Here is a 21,093-nt window from a genome sequence, read left to right as displayed (position 1 = left end):
TAGCCCGATGCCACCAATATATATGTGTATATGTGGTCTTCATTGGTGTCCTTCGAATTTTGCATATGGTCATAATGTCAGAATTAAAAAACAATCTCTGTGCATGGTGTCTCAATTATTAAATTAAATGGTTTATTTGCCCTTTATTTGCTCTGCTTGTTCTTTGTATCAATTGGTCAATGATAATTTTGTGTTCCACAAAAAGTTTTTTCAATGCAATTGAATGGCTAGTGAATAAAAACAATATGTCACTGACAGATGAGACCAAAAAGAAGCAAATTTAAAATTAATAGTTGTGTGTCCCCACTAGGTGGCTCTGCTAGGCTTGGATCTCCTCTCTGCTTTAGTGACGAGATTACAGGAGAGATTTAGGGCTCATGTTGGAACAGGTATGTTTCAACTATTACATCATTATGTGGTATCAAAATTGATGAACTGTCAATTGTCTGGCATCTGGAAAAAAACATTTTAACTGATTTTTAATACTTGTCTGTTAAAAACGCAGCCCTATTATATTACTATATGCGTTTACCTTTCTGTGCTATTTAGTTTAAAATTTAAATTCATCTACTGAAATTAAGACTTAACAAGAATTGTATTCCTCTTCTTTACTTATTTTCCTTACATCCCATGCTGTTTTTCTGACGATTGGACCAACATTTAATGGCGTGATGACTGTTCTTTGCATTTGAATGCAGCCACTGTCTGGTATCTGGAAAAAAATATTTTAAATAACTTTTATTACTTGTCTGATGAAATTGACAGTTGAATCTGTGTTTTTATGTGAAATCCCGGAATACTGCCCAAAGAGTGAAGAGCTTCTGTGTTACTCGCATGTGAATGGAGTTTTCCACTTTTTCTTCTTCTTATTGTTTTGTTTTTATTTATTCAGCTCTACCTAGTCTTATTGATCGATTGGGAGATGCCAAAGACCAAGTAAGAGAACAAGACCAAGCACTGTTGCTTAAGATCATGGAACAAGCTGCATCTCCACAGGTATAATATATATTGTACATTATAGTACACTTTTTTATTGATATATTACTTGTATATGTAACCAACTTGATTAATTAAGTTATAATTTATGTAAATCTTAGTTTTGTTATCTTGTGTTGTATTAGTACGTGTGGGATCGAATGCTTGGAGGCTTCAAACATAAGAACAACAGGACCAGGGAAGGAGTCTGCCTTTGCCTTATTGCCACATTGACCATGTGAGATTCCTCCTTTCTTCCAATTTCAATTTTTAGTTCCGTGTTTTCCGGACTATAAGTCATGTCAGTAATAAAATAATTACCTTATTGGGTGGGGAAACTTATTTTATAAAAACTGAGAAAATGAAGCTTCAAATTTGCTTTTATTTTATTTAACTCCGCTAGATGGCATGCTTTGTTCAATATTGGCTCAAAGTACACTGACGTGACTTTTCTTAAACGCCTTTATTTAAACCAACAGTACCATCAAGAGGAGTAAAAAAAAAAAAAAAAAAAAAAAAATACAACTGGTTTATGAAGCAGTAAGCGAGACACTAACACCATGAGCAGGACACTGAATCCCCAGTTGCTCCTGATGGTACGTCATCAATAGGTGAATGAGGAAGATGTGTGAAGTGCTTTGAATAATCACAATAGAAAAGTGATATCCAAGTGACAGCTTATTTGTTAATTTCACTCAATTTCCCTTTTTGTCCTTCAGGTATGGAGCTCAAGGCTTGACTCTCAGTAAGATTGTACCCCACATATGTAACTTGTTGGGGGATCCCACAAGCCAGGTATAGTTAATCATATCCACATTTTTGTCGTTTAGTATTTTGAAATGTTAAATGTACTTTGAGCAATGAACTGGAAACATTGTAATAGTAAAGTGATTTTGCAACAATTAATGGTATGAGTATTAACAACTCTGTGTACTGCAATAATGCTGTCTGTAATAATTAAATTAATGATTGAAGGTAAGATTCAGTTGCGATTCTATAAGCGCACGAGTTATTTACAAAGAAAGACAGTGCACAAAAAGCCTTTTTGCCTCAGGACGAGAATGACGTTGGTGATGGTGGATTTTTTCACACTGCTCCACGCTGTCAGGATCCACTGGCAGACTTGTGCGAAAGTTGCTCTTCGCATGCATCCAGTTTTTGTAAACGATTTTTCGCCGCTGGGTATCCAAGCCTCCCATTCAAGTCGGAGGGCCAAGTTATTCCAAGTTGACGTGCAACCGCTCTGTTCCCTTCTTTATCAGCCAGCTCAATGGCTTTTATCCTGAAAGCTGCGTCATACGCACGCCTTCCAGTGTCTTCCATCATTGGACTCTGTTTACGCTAACTTTCCTCATGCACAAAGCGCCACTACTGTTTTCCTCGATGCATATATTCCACCTCTCTCACTCTTACCTTTTCTGCTTGAGCCCCCCCGGATGGCCGTTAGAAAAAATGCCTATAAAGTCGCCGCATGATTACGTAAGGTTTTTAATCTTTAATTCCCATTTGTAAGAGAATATACACAAAGATGATTGTCAGGAAAGAGATGATTATTTAGAGACGCATAACCTTTATTAACATAACAGCACAACAGCGGTCCACAGCCTTTTTATGAGTGTATAAGTGTATTAGTCATGAAAAAAATCACAGAAAACAAACTATATAAGCTGCACTGGACTTTAAGCCACAGGGTTCAAAATTTGAGAAAAAAGTAGCGGCTTATAGTCCGAAATTTACGGTATATTAACTTGAAGAAAAAAAAACAATACAGCAGACTAAGGTACTAGTCATCTTGTGTTGACACTTAGGTACGAGACGGGGCTATGAGTTGTTTGGTGGAGATCTACCGCCATGTGGGTGAGAGAGTGAGGATGGATCTCAGCAAGAAGGGCTTGCCTCAGTCACGGTACTTCCATCTCAGTTTCTGCTTCTTTTTTTGTTTCGGGATTTTGCTTTGTTTGTTCACATTTGCACTTATTGTCTTGCGAATAAAACTTCAAGCTCTAGGATACCCAAAAGTAATCAATGACCTGGTAAGATAGTTGCAAAGGTTTGCTTTTATGTCCACTAATATGCTGTTATTTTTTAATTCCTCCGTAGCTCATAATTGCATACCTAAGCATATTTTTATTCCTTTTATCACAAAATCGGACCTATGAATCAGGCGCATGGTTTTAGGGGCTCTTTGATCATAGCAGCAAATCATTTCTCCCCTTGTTTTTTAATTTTATTGTTCACAATCTTCTGGACAAACATGTCAACTGCCATATAATTTGGTCAGTAATGGTAAATATTGAATTGAATTTTCATTTGTAAACCAATAACTTTTACTCATTGAGTATTTGAATTATTGTTATTCAAACAAGTATTTTTTAATCAGAAAAAATAATATTCAATATTCTAAACTAATATTTTTCAAACTTTAAATGCAAAACCTTTATGTTTCCCAAATGAGTTTTCATGATTTGCTTTCTGAGGATGCTAATTCCATTTTGGGATATACATTCGGGTCCCTGATGTTGTCGTGATATACTTGGCTTGACTTTTGTGCAGGCAGCATAAATTAATTTTCCACTCTGTATGTTTACTATATGTGAGTGTAAATGGTTATTTGTCTCTATTATGCTCCCTGCAACTAACTGGCGACCAGTTCAGTTGCAGTACTTAAGTATGGCATGCTCCCCCTCAACAGCAACACGCAGTAAAATGCAATACAGTTCATTACACTATCGTATCTAATCTGTTTTTATCGCCTGCTCACCGTAACACGGCACTGGATTTCGTATCGTAGGTTACCAAATAGCAGAAATGTCCATGGCTGAAATTGTAATTAATTGACAGTCCATTAATACCATGTTTCTGACTATCTTCAACAGTAAACATATGTTCAACAGGAATAATAAAACCTTTATTTTTTTCAACATGCTAAAAAAGTGTTATACTTATCATTGAGCATTAATATAGACGCAGAACTTGATCAAATTGCATATAGCACAGTATTTATACATATATTGATTAATCCTGCATCATGGTTTTAAGATTAGTCAAAAATAATCCTATTTTCCATAGTCTCTAAGCATGTGGGGCCCGCAAAGGGAGTTTAACAGTAAAAAAAAAGAATGCTTAAATAAGTCACTAATCATGTTAATGACATAAGTATTCACTAAAAAAAAAAAAAAAATTGTTCACTGTCGAACTCTCAACCGTGACAGTCTGCAGACCTCCTTGGCTCTAGGCACAGGCCTTCCCTCAGATTTAAAGAGAAAAGTCAAGTCAAATATTTTATTTATACTATGTTGATTGAATCCCCACTGGTCTAAACACAATATTCAGTTTGTTGAATATAAATAAAGCAGAAAAATCCACCCATTTTTATCCATCTCAGGGGGCTGCCATTTTGTTTTGAGGGCTCAAGTTTTTGGATTGGGTCATGTGACCTTTAAGGTCGAAGAACATTTTGGACTTGACTCTTCATGGTTTAAAATGTGCTAAATTTCCCTCTCTTTTCTCTCTCTTTACTTCAGAAACAATAAAAAAAAATAATGTTTTTTTCACCACTTTTGTCTTTACCATGATGCAAGAAATGCATTTGTGGGCCACCATCGCTTGCTCTTTCAATAAGGATTACCTTTATTATGTATGCCTGAAATTTTAAAACATCAGTAACATTTTGAAAGTAGCCTGGCTATTTCATTTCACACATTTACACATAATAAAAGTTACTAACTTACAATTTATCATTATTTTTATTTTTACAAATATCTTTACCCTTATTGATCAAGTGATATGAAAATGTCCCTTATTCAAGTAAAATAAAATAATTCCATGTCACATTGCCTGGTCTTATACTTTTAACTACATACAGTGGATAGATGGATAGATAATGTTGATCAGCGGTGCCCAAAGCGGGGTCCCTGAGAGCCACTACCCAGCCTGATTTAGTTGTCCCTCTCGTCCAACACACTTGATTAAAATAATCAGGATCGCTTCCGCAAAGCTTGCTACCGAGCTACCGTATTCTTCGCACCATAAGGCGCACTGGATTATAAGGCACACCCTCATTGATTTTTTTTATTTGAGACATTATTTTATATATAGGGCGCACCGGATTAAAAGGCGCATAAAATAGAAGCTATACTGCAACAAACTGAGGTTGACTAGGTTTGCGGTATGCATCCACTAGCCAATAACCAATGAGCCCTCAGTAAACAAATGCGTTTCTCAAACTATCACCTATAAAAGTGATCGGAACCGACTAAAGTTCGATCTAACACATTGGTACTGCTTACTTATGTTTCCCTTCCATATCGATCCGTAAATTTACTCGAAACATTAACGGAGCAGCCTAATTTGAAATGAAGTAGCCTCGTGCGTATAGCAGTTATGATTATAGCATTAGCCACCTGCAAACTCCTTAGCCTTAGCTCGCAGACTCCCATGAGCCTCAGCAAAGTGTCATGGCGGCTCCCTGTAAACCACATATGTCAGAGTCAAGGCCCGCGGGCCACATCCGGCCCGCGAGAAGGTTTTTTACGGCCCCTGGGATGATCTTGATTTATTATTAGAACCGGCCCGCAGACCGCAGCAAGCCGGCAGCCCGCAGATCTTTTACACGCACCAATACTACATTTCCCACAATGCAACGGTGACGCACCGAGCAGTACGCTGCTTCATTTCAGTGTTTATTATTAGCAGTCAGCATAACTGTAAAATTAACTTTCAAAAATGGCAAAAAGGAAGGTGGACACTGAGAACTGGGGGTTTCAAACAAGTGGGAGTCGGAGTATATCTTCACGGAGGTAGCTGGAAAACCTGTGTCTTCTGTGTGGAGAAAGTGTGGCGGTACTGAAAGAGTATAATCTGAGACGACATTATGAAACGAAAGACGCGGATTATTTTTTTCTTTGAAGTAAATTTAGCCCACTTTTGCTAAAATAGAAAGTTTAAAAGTTAAAGTTTAATATTTGTTTTCACTGCATGTTACTTCTCCTTGAGGAAAGTGTTTCTGATTAATAGATTTTTGCACTTTATTTTATTGTATTTCAGTCCAATTATATTTTAAAAATATTTCAGTTGAGTGGATGAAAGAAAATTGCTATTATTTTTTTCTTTGAAGTAAATTTAGACCACTTTTGCTAAAATATAAAATATAGGTTACTGATGGTGCCTTAAACAATACAGGTTTCTTTCATTTAATGTTCATGTTGTTAGGCTACGGATTTTAGTTATTGATCTGACTCCAAATTGCAATCAACACTTAACACATGAGTTGCTATGTCCCAATCCACACACTGGCGCACCTAACAATTTTGCAAGTTTGTTCTGTCAAAGAGAAGACCAGTAGATCAATCAGACCAAATTTACCAATTGTTTATTCCTGACAAAGCGCACTAATACTGGCCTGGGTCCCGGGTCCCTCACACTAAAACTCGTGCGTTTTTGTGACCACCAAAAGACGATACATTCTTCCGGGTTGCCCAGTTTTGAAGAAACACAATATGAATATTAAAGCATGCAAAACATTGTGTGATGATTGGTTGATGGCCATCTCCTCCCCGTCTAGGTGTTATTACTGAGGTCAGGCGGTTGGGTTTTCCCCGCGAAGCCCAACCACCTGGACGTGATGTTGTTCTCGTTTCTCACCGACCTTGAGGTGTTCTCGTCCGGTACTCCCTGTCTGGGCCTATTCCACAACACTTCGAAGAAAACAAGTTCATGCAGTTTACCTGCACATTCTTCGCCACCCACCAATCCACACGAGCACTCCGATACTAGATATAATATTAATATGATTATAAGTTTAACACAACCTTAAAAAATGTTTGCAAACTGCCGAAAGCACATTTCCCTTTAATGTTATGGGGATTTTTATATAAAGGAAATTTGTCTTTTGTGTCTGTTGAAAATTAAAGATTACTGACAGAGCCATCAGAAAATATTGCTTTATTTATCTGATCATATTGGAATATATTTGTTAGGTTTTCAGTAGGTTCAATTAGGTTCACTAGACTATATGCGTCATTTAAAAAAATTTCAATGAACATTCGATCAGTCCGGCCCTTGGCTTGTAGCAAATTTTTTTATTTGGCCCTCCGTCCATTTGACTTTGACACCCCTGCTGTAAACGATCACGTTTCTCAAACTTGCTCACATAAAAGTGATCAGAACCGACTAAAGACTGATTTAACACATTGGTGCCGCTTATTTACGATTCCGTTGGATATTGATCCGTAAACGTACTCGAAAACATTAACGGAACAGCCTATTTTGAAATGAAATAACCTCGCGGGTACAACAGCTATTCAGTGATGCCCCCTGACCACGGATGCCGTAATGTTGGGAAGCAATGCGACCCTGTAATTTAATAGTTGTACTAAAACGTACTGAAACATATTGGCAGAGCGCCTTGTACAATCAGTATGGATCAACAAATTCATCAATTGATCCATATATAAGGCGCTCTGCATTATAAGGCGCACTGTGTTTGTTTGAGTAAATTTTAAGTTTTTAAGTGCGCCTAATAGTGCGGAAAATACGGTAATTATTTGAAACACATATGTTGGACGAGAAAGACATCTAAACCTGGCTGGTTAGGGGTTTTCAAGAACCAAACTTGGACACCCTTGCTTAGGCAAGAGCTAGATGGATACTTCATCACTTAAGGGAATTTTACTACACACAACAAACAAGTTCTGTCATGGAGAAGTTTTGCAGCTTCCTGCCTAAAGTGTGTCTTTGTACGTGCACAAAATGCCTCCTCCCTCTTTACAACGATGACATTTTAGAAGCATAATGCAGATCAAGTATGTATAAATACAGCGTTAAGGTTTACGTTTAATTATAGTCCAGATGCCACACGTTAATTACTACATTATTTGGTGGCCATTGGGTTAGTAGTGCAAACCCTTGTCAGACATTTGCTTTATGCAGTAAATGCCAACTGAGCCCTCCAGTGTATTGTATTGTTACCATAAATGATAGTATAATGTCTTATTTCTCCTTTTACTTTTAAATTTCCTGTATTGTGTAATGTGTATCTTTGCTCATTATGTGTTTGCTACACATCAGTTGGATTTTTTGCCATATTTTTTTTTTTCTCAGCAATTCTTGTCCTGTGCTTGCATTACAGATTGAATGTAATCTTCAGCAAATTTGATGAAGTTCAGAGATCTGGGAACATGATCCCCTCTTCAGGCTCAGGTGAGTTTACTGCCTTGGTGACATTCAGTAACAATAATAATATTGTTGCCATTCACTAAAAATAACTTTTGGGAGGTTTTAACCATTGACATCTGTCCTTTTTTCCTCGCCATTAAGATCTCAATGGGAAATAGACGAGATGAATTTCGTGAATTTTGATGTGTACTGTACTGTAACCTGGTATCATTTGGAGGCAGTTTGTATCGTTAGTATAGATGAGCCAATCTCAAGAAGCTCAGTATAGTTGAGAAATGAAAACATTTCACTCGCCTATTTCCACGCTGTCATCAAGATGGGCATGCCACAAAAAAGTCGATATTTATGATGAATATATATTATTGTAATGAGAGATGAGTGTCAACATTATTCACCTAACTACATCCCCGTTGTCATGTGTTTATACATATACCGTATTTTTCGGACTAAAAGTCGCTCCGTAATATAGGTCGCATTAGCCATAAAATGCACAATAATGTAAAAAAAAACATATATAAGTCGCTCCGGAGTATAAGTCACATTTTGGGGGAAATTTATTCGACAAAATCCAACACCAAGTATGTTAGAGATTCGCTCACTCCAACTTATTTTGCAAGAACCACACGGGAGACAAGTAAGTCCTTTTAGACACCTGCAGGTGGAGAGTCCATTCGTCGCTGTGCGTGCAGCGATGTTCGAATGGAGGTCTAAAACTCTCCCTCCTGCAAGGGCATATTTATTAGGAGAAACAGAGTGGGGGTGAGAGTGGACAGGTTTGGTGAACCCCAGGTCTCTGATCAAATCAGAGCAGGGTTTTTTTTACGATGTTGTGGGAAACAGAACAACTTTGATTGCTTCCTCTGCAGCTGGTCAATCAAGCAGAGAATGCAAACACTTTATTTTACTGCGTTGTGAGAGCAAGACAAGATTGGTTAATCATTATAGTCTACATTCCAACATAATCCTACAATAAAGATAACCTGGAAAACCCTAACATCTCCCTCCTGTTTTATCATATGATTATGTCACCCCAAACAACAAAGACAAGTAAAAAAAACATATATACATGTATAATGAAGAAAGAAGAATAGTAAAAATAAAAAAAACAACAAACAATGATAGCAACACTTTCCAGTGAAGATGAGATATTACCTTAATACCCCAGATCAAACCTGCTGGCCAGATGTTATTAGCAGGAAAATTCTCACACGGTCCCTCTGCCTTAGGCGACCAAAATGCTATCAATAAAAAAAATAAAAAGAAAAACACAGAAACAGTACATCATTGTATCCATTACTTGCGAAGCATTTTTGATGGTCAAATCAACAAGTTTCCGTAAAACATGCTCAACAGAACAGCATCTACCCAATCCACGTCTCATTATCGTCATCACATCTGTCACGTCTAAGAAGTTGTATATATGTTTTCGTCAGCTGATGATGTTCTAGTCTGTAGGTGTTGTCTGTCACACACACTGGCGCACACACTCGTATCCAGTTGGCAGGCAGCATCGGACAACTCTTGTGACCTCATCAGTTTTCATCTTTCTAGCTTTTGTCTCTTGAATTCGTTCTCATCTCAAAGAAGAGCAGAGCAAGAGATTTACCGTTCTTATTTCCCATCTTAATTTTAGTAGTTTAAGGTTTTACAATTTTTTTTTCCAAATTTTTTCTTTGAGGATCCTCAATGCAGGTTTAAATTGACCTTTCAACAAATTACTAGCCTGTATTAATGCCGTGGATCAATGCTAGAACTGCTATTTAGTCAATTTATCCTACCAGTCACACACTCAATCACACAAGTTATCCCTGCCTACGCGAAGTCCTCCTTTTAAAAAAAGGAGCTGCTTCATCCAGTGAGGGGACTCTACAACACCCCCCACCTTCCCTGGGAACTAAAGACAACAGTCCTTGTCCCCAGCCCTGACAACGCGAAGTCCTCCTTTTAAAAAAAAAAGGAGCTGCTTCATCCAGTGAGGGGACTCTACAACACCCCCCACCTTCCCTGGGAACTAAAGACAACCGTCCTTGTCCCCAGCCCTGCCAACGCGAAGTCGTACTCTTTAGAACAGTGGTCGTCAAATAATGATCCACGGAGGTACTGAGATTTTAAAACAGTTTGAGAACCACTGCTCCAAAAGAGACACCTCATCCAGAGGGGGACCCTACAACACCCCCTCCTTCCACAAAACTTACTTTTTCCTGTGCACTTCTACCTTTTTACGCGTTTCACAACAACAACACAATCACACAACTTCAGGCCTTTAACTTACTTGTGCCCTGGTTCGTTGCACTGCCGGGTCCTGTCAATCCACCTCTGTCAGACGAAGGCAGACCTAAGATGCTGGCCCAGTGAAGAATTCTCTTCCCAGGACTTTCTTCTCCAGGTCCTCCTAATGGACGCTGGCATGTCGACAATGCAGCACGTCCTTCTTCGTCAGACAGATAGCAGGTATGAGGGATCCCGGGTTTCGGCACCAAAATGTTAGAGATTCGCTCACTCCAACTTATTTTGCAAGAACCACCCGGGAGACAAGTAAGTCCTTTTAGACACCTGCAGGTGGAGAGTCCATTCGTCGCTGTGCGTGCAGCGATGTTCGAATGGACGTCTAAAACTCTCCCTCCTGCAAGGGCATATTTATTAGGAGAAACAGAGTGGGGGTGAGAGTGGACAGGTTTGGTGAACCCCCGGCCTCTGGTCAAATCAGAGCAGGGTTTTTTTTTACGATGTTGTGGGAAACAGAACAACTTTGATTGCTTCCTCTGCAGCTGGTCAATCAAGCAGAGAATGCAACCACTTTATTTTACTGCGTTGTGAGAGCAAGACAAGATTGGTTAATCATTATAGTCTACATTCCAACATAATCCTACGATAAAGATAACCTGGAAAACCCTAACAAAGTACAGACATGAACGAGCAACAACAGGCTAAACGATAGGTATGCTAACGTGACAAAAACACAAATAAAGAGCTGAGAACGGGCCAAACATAACATTCAGAGTTATTCAAATAACCATTACATAAATAACACGTTTATAAAACCATGTGTGTCACTCCAAATCATTAAATCCATCGATCGTCCTTTATGATAACAATGCCGGCCGGCTGCGCGCTGCTGACGGCGCTTGCGCTTCAAAATATCCCACAGGCCCATATAACGATATATAAATTATATATTAAATGACTATTATATAAGCAATAATATTACCAAATCATCTGTGTCACTCCAAATCATTAAATCCATCGATCAAATTCCTCGCCCTTTGTCAACAACGCCCTGACGTCAGCCTCGTTGTTCTTCCACAGATCTAGTATATAACTATATTGTTGCGTTAACAAAGTACAAGGAAAGACGTGGGTTTGGTAAACACTCCTTAATTAACAAAACAAAGTTAAAGTCCCAATGATCATCGTCACACACACATCTGGGTGTGGTGAAATTTGTCCTCTGCATTTAACCCATCCCCATGTGATTTTGATCCATCCCCTGGGGGAGAGGGGAGCAGTGAGCAGCAGCGGGGCCGCGCTCGGGAATCATTTGGTGATCTAACCCCCCAATTCCAACCCTTAATGCTGAGTGCCAAGCAGGGAGGCAATGGGTCCCATTTTTATAGTCTTCGGTATGACCCGGCCGGGGTTTGAACCCACAACCTTCCAGTCTCAGGGCGGACACTCTACTACTAGGCCACTGAGCTCAATGAGCCAACAACTACTGAACTGTAACGATAAAAACATATACAAGTTGCTACACGAAATAAAATATATCAAATATAACTATAACATAAATAGTTCACCGTCACACGGCCCCAAGCACAGGTGTGGACTTCCATCCCCGGAGGTGGCACTTCCAGCCACGGAGGTGGAAGAGAGCTCCATAGAATGGGACCGGGCGTGCGTAAAAGCCATGTCCGAGTCCCCTCCACCTTCCCTGGACAGCTACCCGGCCGAGCGCCGGCCCCCGACTTCCATCCACGGAGGTGAAAGAGAGCTCCGTAGAGTAGGACCGGGCATGCATAAAAGCCATGTCCGAGCCCCATCCACCGTCCCCGGACAGCCACCCGGCCGAGCGCCGGCCCCCGACTTCCATCCACGGAGGTGAAATAGAGCTCCGTAGAGTAGGATCGGGCGTGCGTAAAAGCCATAATAGTTTTTCAAACCTTCTGTGTCACTCCAAATCACTAAATCCTTCAAACTCTTCGTCCTCCGTGTCACTTACAAACAAAGCCGCTAATGATGCCGGTAGTACGTGGGGCCCTTCGTCATCTTCGTCATCCCGTGATCAAATCTTTGTCCTTTAGGTAAACAACCGCCGCGCGCTGACGTCACTTGAAATTCAAATTACAGTAATCCCTTGCTACATCGCGGTTCGTTTATCGCGGTTTCACTTTTTTATTTTATTTTTTTTATTTTGAAAATTTGTGACAAAATTCACGAGTGTCGCTCCTCTGTATAAGTCGCCACCCCACCCAAACTATGAAAAAAAACCCGCAACTTATAGTCCGAAAATTACGGTACATTTAGGATCATTTAGGGATCTGAAAAACACGAGAAATCACAAATATATTTGTGGATCCGAAAAACGTGAAAACACAGATGTCGTCGTGTGACTAATTTAGACGAAAATCTCTCCCTTGCAAATAAAATGACAAATTAAGACCGACACATAAGGTTTGTGCAAAACAAAGATGGAACTGAATAACATTCAAGAGGTTCACAATAGGAATTTTGACTCAGGCCCATCTGTACGGTGTTTGCATGTTCTCGTACTTGCTTGGGTTTTCCTCTGGTATTCCAATTTCCTATCACAGACAGTAATGTGTGAAAATACATGGTAGGTTAAGTGAAGACTTTAAATGTCACAGTCTGAGTGCTAAAGGTTGTTTAATAATTGATCACAATAATTTATGTGACGACACTGACTAAGGTCATTAACGGGCTTCTGCAAAGCTTGCTGATGATCTGATAATTTGAATCAGGTCTGTTGGAGGAAGGGAAACAAACATGCAGAATAATTCTTCTCGAAGACCGTAGTTGGTGACCCCTGCTGTAGAGCTTTTCTAAATATGCAAAGATACAAAACAATTATTTGTACAAAAATATTTACTAAAATACAAAAACATTTGGTGTTGTATTTGTTCTGAATGTGGGGATAGGATTCTGCTGTCCTTGAATGCAGTGATGGCTCTAGTCTAGTGGGATAAAGTGCTGTTGGCCACTCCAAAATCTTGAAAAATCATTCACCAATTGCCCCGAGTACGTATTTCCATTAATTAAAGCTGAATTTTAAAATGGTCCTTGTGTCCTTTCATCTGTTATGTATGTGGTCTTCAAATATAAAAGTTTGGATACACCTCTGATTTAGTCTTTAAATCCACTAGCTTGATGGCAACGCTATTTAGCATCTGTGTTATTTAAGTTTAATGTATTTTCTAATTCACTTGTAAGTGTATCAGAAAAAAACCTAAACAAATCTCCTATGATACTTTGTTCAACTGTTGTTGTATAAATTTAGATGTTAATGTTCTATGTTACTATTGCACTGCAATGAGGATGAAATAGCGAATTGGGGAGGGCTGCTGAAACTGAGTGGAGAGATCATAGGGAAAGGCGTGAGGGAGGGCTGTTGAGCAAAACAAAGCAGCCATTTCTCTAGTGCTGAACAGTGCGTGAGAGCTGGAGAAGCCAGAGGGAAGGGTAAGAGTGGCTGTGAGCTGTGCGGTGGCTTTGGCATAGCTGCACCATGACAGCAGGAGAAGGTAAGACTCAAAAGAACATGAAATTTGACATTCTGTTCACTGTGGTCAGATTGCAGACATATCAAGATAAATGTCCTACAGTACAGGAATGTTGAAATTGCTTTTGTTATATAATTTGCACAAGTACGCAGCTGCAAATGGTCATCCTGTCATGCAAAGATGCTGCTTGGTAAATAAAACGTGAATGTACCTTGGTTTAAATGAGGAATAGTCGTTGATGCAATTTGTTCTAACACTGAGTAAATATGGTTGATGGTTTTGACCTGTATTGCTGTAAAGCTGCACCACTTAAAATAGGCTCAATATACAAAACCATCCATGTTAGGATAACGTTAATACTGGTGATGAGTCCAAGGTGAATGGGCTTCATCTCACTAATGGTGACAAGCCATACACAAAAATATTTTGGGGGTGTTTGTGCAAGAGATTCAGAGCCTGATTTACCCACGGTTTGTAATGTTAAAACAGGTGCAGACTTGATTGCTCAGGCAAGCAGATATGGGAACTCTTACAGCTCACCTGTTTTCTTGGTTTGGTCACGGCTTACCTGCTTTCTGTGTTTGGTCATGTCAAATTTCAATCGCCAGCAGTGCAAAAATGGCAGCGGTCTGGACAAAAGTTTATTTTTTATTTATTTTTAATTCATGTTCCATAAATGCAGTATTATTCAGAATACCTTGTTTAGACTAGTGGGGCACATAAAATATTATTGGGGAAAAAAAACTGTCAACTTGATTTATTCTTTAAATTCTTAATGGCAGGTGCAAACTGGCCCTGATGTATGTATTGAGGACTGGTTACTGTGTCGAAGAGGAGGCGTAGGCAAAATAAGAGCCGATGGGGGTGTATATTTTTAAAGAATACCAATCTGGTAACTTCTGAATGAACTTCAATCGGAATTTAGTACTCTCAATTTAGCACGCTCTTCTAGAGATCTATAGTAAATCAGGTCCATTTTGTAATTTGTTAATTTTGGTTTTATTAGATTAGATTAGATTTGAATAAAGACAACAGTTATACTACATAAATACTTTTTTACAACAGTCGTTTCCTTGTTCTTGCCTACGGTATACTGTAAATTGAGTGATGAAAAATGTAAACTGTGTATACCTTTGATGCTTGTGTGCTGCAAGCCAAAGACCTCCTTGACATTTACCTTTGGAATTCCGATAGCAAAAATTAGACATAGTACAACACACTTGGTTAATGGTCTTCTTAATGGTCTTCTGTGACTGCATGCAATGGTCATCCAGTTAGGTTTCGGAATCCTGTCAATGCATAATGCAAATTATGGACTCTCTTTATAATCTAAGAATAGCTGGTCAGCCAGAATCTGTAAACTGCGTACTTTGCTGCCACGGCAGCCACTTTCAGTTCTTCTAATGACGTCATTTGATCTGCACACAACATAGCTTTCTGAAGGATTAAAATGATGTATGTATTTGTGTGGGTGTATGCCTCTTTATCTGCTACTATTGGCTGCTGGAATGAGCGGAGGAGAGATTTAGTTTGAATCCGGTTATACAACGTTTTCAGCCATTTTAAATACCAAAAGAATGCTTTTTCTCTGTACTTTGAAAATATGTCAAATTGTTATGCATAGAGTATTCAAAAGCCTTTAGGATGAGGCCCAAGCGAGGAGAAGCAGTGTAGTGTATGTATGTGTGATCCGTCAAGTAACACTACCAGCTACTTGCATGATTTACATTTTTCTATACTGATTTTAGCATGCAGATATTGCTTTGACAATGTAGGTATGTAATCACATAATGTGTGATACAAACTGAATGCTGTTTTTTGCACGAGCATGGAGTTTCTTCTGTGTGCCCTTCTGTCTCACTACATTATGGAGTGTGAGGAAAAAGACATTTCATTGTTATGTTTGGAGCTCAGTGTCTCTGCTGTCAATGAACACCTTTATGACTGAGCTTTTCTTTTTATTTGCATGTTTGCACAAGTTATGATGATGTTTGGAGCTCAGTGTGTCTGCTGATTATGAACACCTTCATGACTGAGCTTTTCTTTTCATTTGCATGTTCGCACAAGTTATGATTATCAGCCTTTTTACGTTGCAGAATTTGTTTTGGGTATCAGAGCAGCTGTCTAAAGAGCTGACATTGGTCACTCGCAGTATTGAACCAGCATTATTTTTTATTATTATTATTATTATTATTATCCATCCATCTTCTATACCGCTTGTCCCCACGGGGGTCGCAGGCGTGCTGGAGCCTGTCCCAGCAGTCATCAGGCAATAGGCGGGGGACACCCTGAACCGGTTGCCAGCCAATCGCAAGGCACACAGAGACGAACAACCATCCGCACTCACACTTAGGCCTACCAAACGTGTTTTTGGGATGTGAGAGGAAACCAGAGTGCCCGGAGAAAACCGACCCGGGCACAGGGAGAACATGCAAACTCTACACAGGTTGGGCCAGCGGTGGAATCGAACCCGCACCCTCCTAACTGTGAGGCAAACGTGCTAACTCGTGTTCCACCGTGACACCAATTATTATTCTCAATATTATTATTTTTGACGGTTGCTAAGTATCTGTCAATGTCAGGCATTTTAATTACATGAGCCTTTGAGTCTTGAGTATGAGTCAGTGCTTGTTAGAACAGGTCAGACATTAGCTTTAGAAACTTGCATAGGTAAGTGAGATTTTTTTTTGTATAGTAAATTGAGTGCTCAGACTACCGACAGACTACTTAGACGGAAGTAAAGTGCAATACTGTCGAATATATTAGATCATTACCTTTGCTTTATTGTGAAACAACGGGAAAGTAATGTGTCACTTGTCTTGGTCAGTACTAAAGTGTGCACAGTCTAGTTCCTTTTGAAATACAGCACGTGATAATGTATTTAATGCTCAGTTGAAATCACCCCTTAATTAGCAAGATATATGTGTGGTGATCTTACTATAACACTGATCACCTTGTCATCTGTCTTTATTATGTAGCCTCTGCAGCTGGTTGCTACATCACATGTGGTCCACGCTCACGAAGGAATGTTGGGGTAAAAAGACCTTTGAAATTTGGCTAGAAATGTGTGTGTTGAGAACAGGGCATATATAATTGCTGTAGTTTACACTTTAAAGTGTACCCTGACTCCTCGTGGACATCTCTGCGAACAGTGTCTTCGGTCCCTATGCATCATTATCATGCCCCTGCAGCCTTTTCCTCATTGGTCGAAGTGAGGTTTGGGAAACCAATATGATTGCTGCTGTTTTAAGGAAAAGAGTAAACATGATAATTCATTGAGGGGTGCCATGCATTCATCTTTTGTCCACAAATTCTTTGTAACACAAGTGACAAAATGGTGATCTCACATTAAGAGCTCTTCTCACTACTGTGTGTCAACCATCGTGAGTCACACAAACGCACACATACACCATCACACACTTTTACACACATATTGATAACCTTAGAGAGGCAGGCTTTAAGGGTTGGGTTTTCTGGCGCTGAGAGAGCCAGCCGAATGCAGATCGGGCACGCATATAGCCACACAGTTACTGTGGGAAAGAATCATATTACAGTATTTAGTCCAAAGCAGAGATGCTGAGGAAGCTAGTGTGCGAGAAGATCTGCTCTAGTAAGAATGATGTCCTTTTATATTGTTCTCTTATTATTTGGCTGTTGTTTTCTGTCTCCTCTTCCTGTGTTTTATCTTGTCCTCCTGTCCATTACTGTCAGTTTTTTTGCCAAACCATCACTTTTTCTCTCCTGCTGTATCTCATTCTCTTCTAAGTGGACCTGTTGCCTTATGCACTACTTTTCCCCTTTTTAAATGTTTGGGAATGGCAGCCCAGAAACGTGTTTTGCTTATTTATGTTCATAAATCAGACTATTGAACTCTGGATTCTATATGTGTACTGTGATGTTATGTGCTTTATGAACAATGAGCAATATACTGTGCAAAGGGGTGGAGCTCAATCAGAAACAACACTTTTCTCTCAATTTGTTGTTGCTAAAGGGCATTGTTAAAAAACGCATTGCGAAAAAACAAATTTTTACTAATGAACTTTCAATTGTGTTTTGAGAAAAAAAATGATTCTTTCTCCCAGCCACTATACACTGTCATATCTGCTTAAAGCTAATCCCTGTGTGAATAGTCATGTAGTTGACAGGGCTGTGTATTTATGCACGTCTGCCATACTCGATTAAGGTCAGCTGGATGGTTAGATACTAAATCCTAAATAGACGCATGCACACGGCCTGACAAACCGATTCAGGAACACCCTTTCGTGCATTGTACTACAATGTTTTGTCGTGTTTATATTGTACTACAATGCAGAGCTGAGTCACTGAGCTGATAAATGAGGAGCGTTGTGATGCATTTCAGCATGAAAACTCATTCCAAGTAAAAAGAGCATTGTGTGAAAATGTCTATCCTTTGTGTAAAACAATGAGTGATAAATTGTTTATTGTCTATACTAAACACACAAAATTGTATTTGTAAAAATGGTGAACTCTTAAAATGTTTGTTTTACAGATAAGAATTTTGAAGATGAAGACTCAGTTGATGGAGGCCGGTCCTCCTCTTCCTCATCCTCCAAAACACCTAGTGTCAGGCGAACTGTAATGACTGCTAGAAGACCCAGCTCAGCAACCTCAGCTAAGGCCACAGGTGAGTGTGAATGTACTTGTTAGTGTATGTGTGTGTGTGTACGCGCATGACCTGTCAATTATGTCAGACGTATCTATAAGTTTTCTTGTAATATTTAAAGGTAAAGAAGCAGCTGCCGGTGCCGTTGATGAAGAGGATTTCATCAAATCTTTTGAAGATGTGCCCTCTGTCCAGGTATTTGAAGATATGATATGATATGATATGATATGATATGATATGATATGATATGATATGATATGATATGATATGATATGATATCATTCAGACCACAAATGGTTCGAATAGTAAAAACAGAACTAACACTAACCCTCCTATCACCAGATTTACTCTAACAGAGAGCTGGAAGACCAATTGACGAAGATTAGAGAAATTCTGTCAGATGACAAGCATGACTGGGAGCACAGAGTGGTAGCGGTAAGTCAAACACGCACGCGCAACACTTGCTACCTGCATACTTTTCCAATTCAAATTAATCAGAATGTGACTACCAGACACCTACAAATACACACAAACACGTTTGAGGTGAGGTGAGAGGAAAATAAGGTAAACATTGTCTCATATCCGTTTACTGTGGTTCCCTTTTAGCTGAAAAAGGTTCGCTCACTCATGCTGGCTGGCGCAGCAGAATATGAAGGCTTTCCTCAGCAACTGCGTCTGTTGGAGGCACCACTCAAATTGTCAGCTAAAGATCTACGCTCACAGGTGGTCCGCGAGGCCTGCATCACTCTAGGGTATGTTGAAAAAGTGCAATTCGATCTGATGAGTTCCTATTTTTTTAAGGACAGTTTTTTTCACCAAGCACGACCTGTTAACCTCTCCAGTGGTTAACCTTGTTCAGTATAAAAAAAAAATGTCATACCAAGATTGTATAAAGGAGGGTTTCCAAATCAAGAATAATAATGCATTGACGTGTACTTTTAAGTTTATGACCAACATGGGCATAGGAAGAAGTTAACCTTACCCCTTGACTCTGACATATATAGAAAATTACATGTTCTGGGTCACCGGGGCCTCCCTCAGGAGCCAGGCCTGGAGGCGGGGCTCGAAGGCGAGCGTCTGGTGGCCGGGTCTTCGCCCACGGGGCCCGGCCGGGCATAGCCCGAAATGGAAACGTGGGTCCCCCTTCCCATGGGCTCACCACCTGTGGGAGGGGCCAAAGGGGTCGGGTACAATGTGAGCTGGGCGGCAGCCAAAGGCAGGGACCTTGGCGGTCTGATCCCCGGCTGCAGAAGCTGGCTCTTGGGACATGGAATGTCACCTCTCTGGCTGGAAAGGAGCCCGAGCTGGTGTGCGAGGCAGAAAAATTCCGACTAGATATAGTCGGACTAGCCTCCACGCACAGTTTGGGTTCCGGTACAAGCCCTCTCGAGAGGGGCTGGACTCTCTTCCACTCTGGAGTTGCCCACGGTGAGAGGCGTCGAGCAGGTGTGGGTATACTTATTGCCCCCCGGCTGGCGCCTGCACATTGGGGTTCACCCCGGTGAACGAGAGGGTAGCCTCCTTCCGCCTTCGGGTGGGGGGATGGGTCCTGACTGTTGTTTGTGTCTATGCACCAAACGGCAACTCAGAGTACCCACCCTTCTTGCGGTCCCTGGAGGAAGTGCTGGAGAGCGCTCCTTCTGGGGACTCCATCGTTCTACTGGGTGACTTCAATGCTCACGTGGGCAATGACAGTGAGACCTGGAGGGCCGTGATTGGGAGGAACGGCCCCCCCGATCTGAACCCGAGCGGTGTTCTATTGTTGGACTTCTGTGCTCGACACGGATTTTCAATAATGAACACCATGTTCAAGCATAAGGGTGTCCATGTGTGCACTTGGCACCAGGACACCCTAGGCCGCAGTTTGATGATCGACTTTGTAGTCGTGTCGTCGGATTTGCGGCCGCATGTTTTGGACACTCGGTTGAAGAGAGGGGCGGAGCTGTCAACTGATCACCACCTGGTGGTGGGTTGGCTCCGATGGTGGGGGAAGATGCCGGTCCGACCTGGCAGACCCAAACGCTCTGTGAGGGTCTGCTGGGAACGTCTGGCAGAATCTCCTGTCAGGAAGAGCTTCAACTCCCACCTCCGGCAGAGCTTTTCCCACGTCCCGGGGGAGGCGGGGGACATTGAGTCTGAGTGGACCATGTTCCGCGCCTCCATTGTTTAGGCGGCCGACCGGAGCTGTGGCCGTAAGGTCGTTGGTGCCTGTCGTGGCGGCAATCCCCGAACCCGCTGGTGGACACCGGCGGTAAGGGATGCCGTCAAGCTGAAGAAGGAATCCTATCGGGATGTTTTGGCCTGCGGGACTCCGGAGGCAGCTGACAGGTACCGGATGGCCAAGCGGAACGCGGCTTCTGCGGTTGCTGAGGCAAAAACCCGGGCGTGGGAGGAGTTTGGTGAGGCCATGGAGAATAACTTTCGGACGGCTTCGAGGAAATTCTGGTCCACCATCCGGCGTCTCAGGAGGGGGAAGCAGTGCAACGTCAACACTGTTTACAGTGGGGATGGCGTGCTGCTGACCTCAACTCGGGACGTCGTGAGTCGGTGGGGAGAATACTTCGAAGACCTCCTCAATTCCAC

General features: G+C 40.9%; 1 protein-coding gene across 34 annotated transcripts in view; it reads left to right on the top strand.

Annotated features, from left to right (window-relative positions):
• The window catches only part of clasp1a (cytoplasmic linker associated protein 1a), a 122,623-nt gene that overhangs the window by 19,648 nt on the left and 81,882 nt on the right, over window positions 1-21,093 (top strand). For 31 of the 34 annotated variants that reach the window (XM_049728496.1, XM_049728484.1, XM_049728479.1 and 28 more), the window contains exons 3-12: window positions 311-389; window positions 893-996; window positions 1,122-1,213; window positions 1,695-1,770; window positions 2,784-2,881; window positions 8,105-8,175; window positions 18,397-18,531; window positions 18,632-18,705; window positions 18,853-18,945; window positions 19,117-19,262. In XM_049728496.1, coding sequence (XP_049584453.1) covers window positions 311-389; window positions 893-996; window positions 1,122-1,213; window positions 1,695-1,770; window positions 2,784-2,881; window positions 8,105-8,175; window positions 18,397-18,531; window positions 18,632-18,705; window positions 18,853-18,945; window positions 19,117-19,262 — 968 coding nt within the window. The other 3 variants (XM_049728489.2, XM_049728490.2, XM_049728491.2) reach the window with 3 other exon arrangements.

The sequence above is a fragment of the Syngnathus scovelli genome, chromosome 8 (assembly GCF_024217435.2).
Source record: "Syngnathus scovelli strain Florida chromosome 8, RoL_Ssco_1.2, whole genome shotgun sequence".
NCBI classification, from domain to species: domain Eukaryota; kingdom Metazoa; phylum Chordata; class Actinopteri; order Syngnathiformes; family Syngnathidae; genus Syngnathus; species Syngnathus scovelli.
The sequence above is the reverse complement of the archived record's forward strand: the minus strand, read 5'-3'. Positions and strand labels throughout refer to the sequence as shown.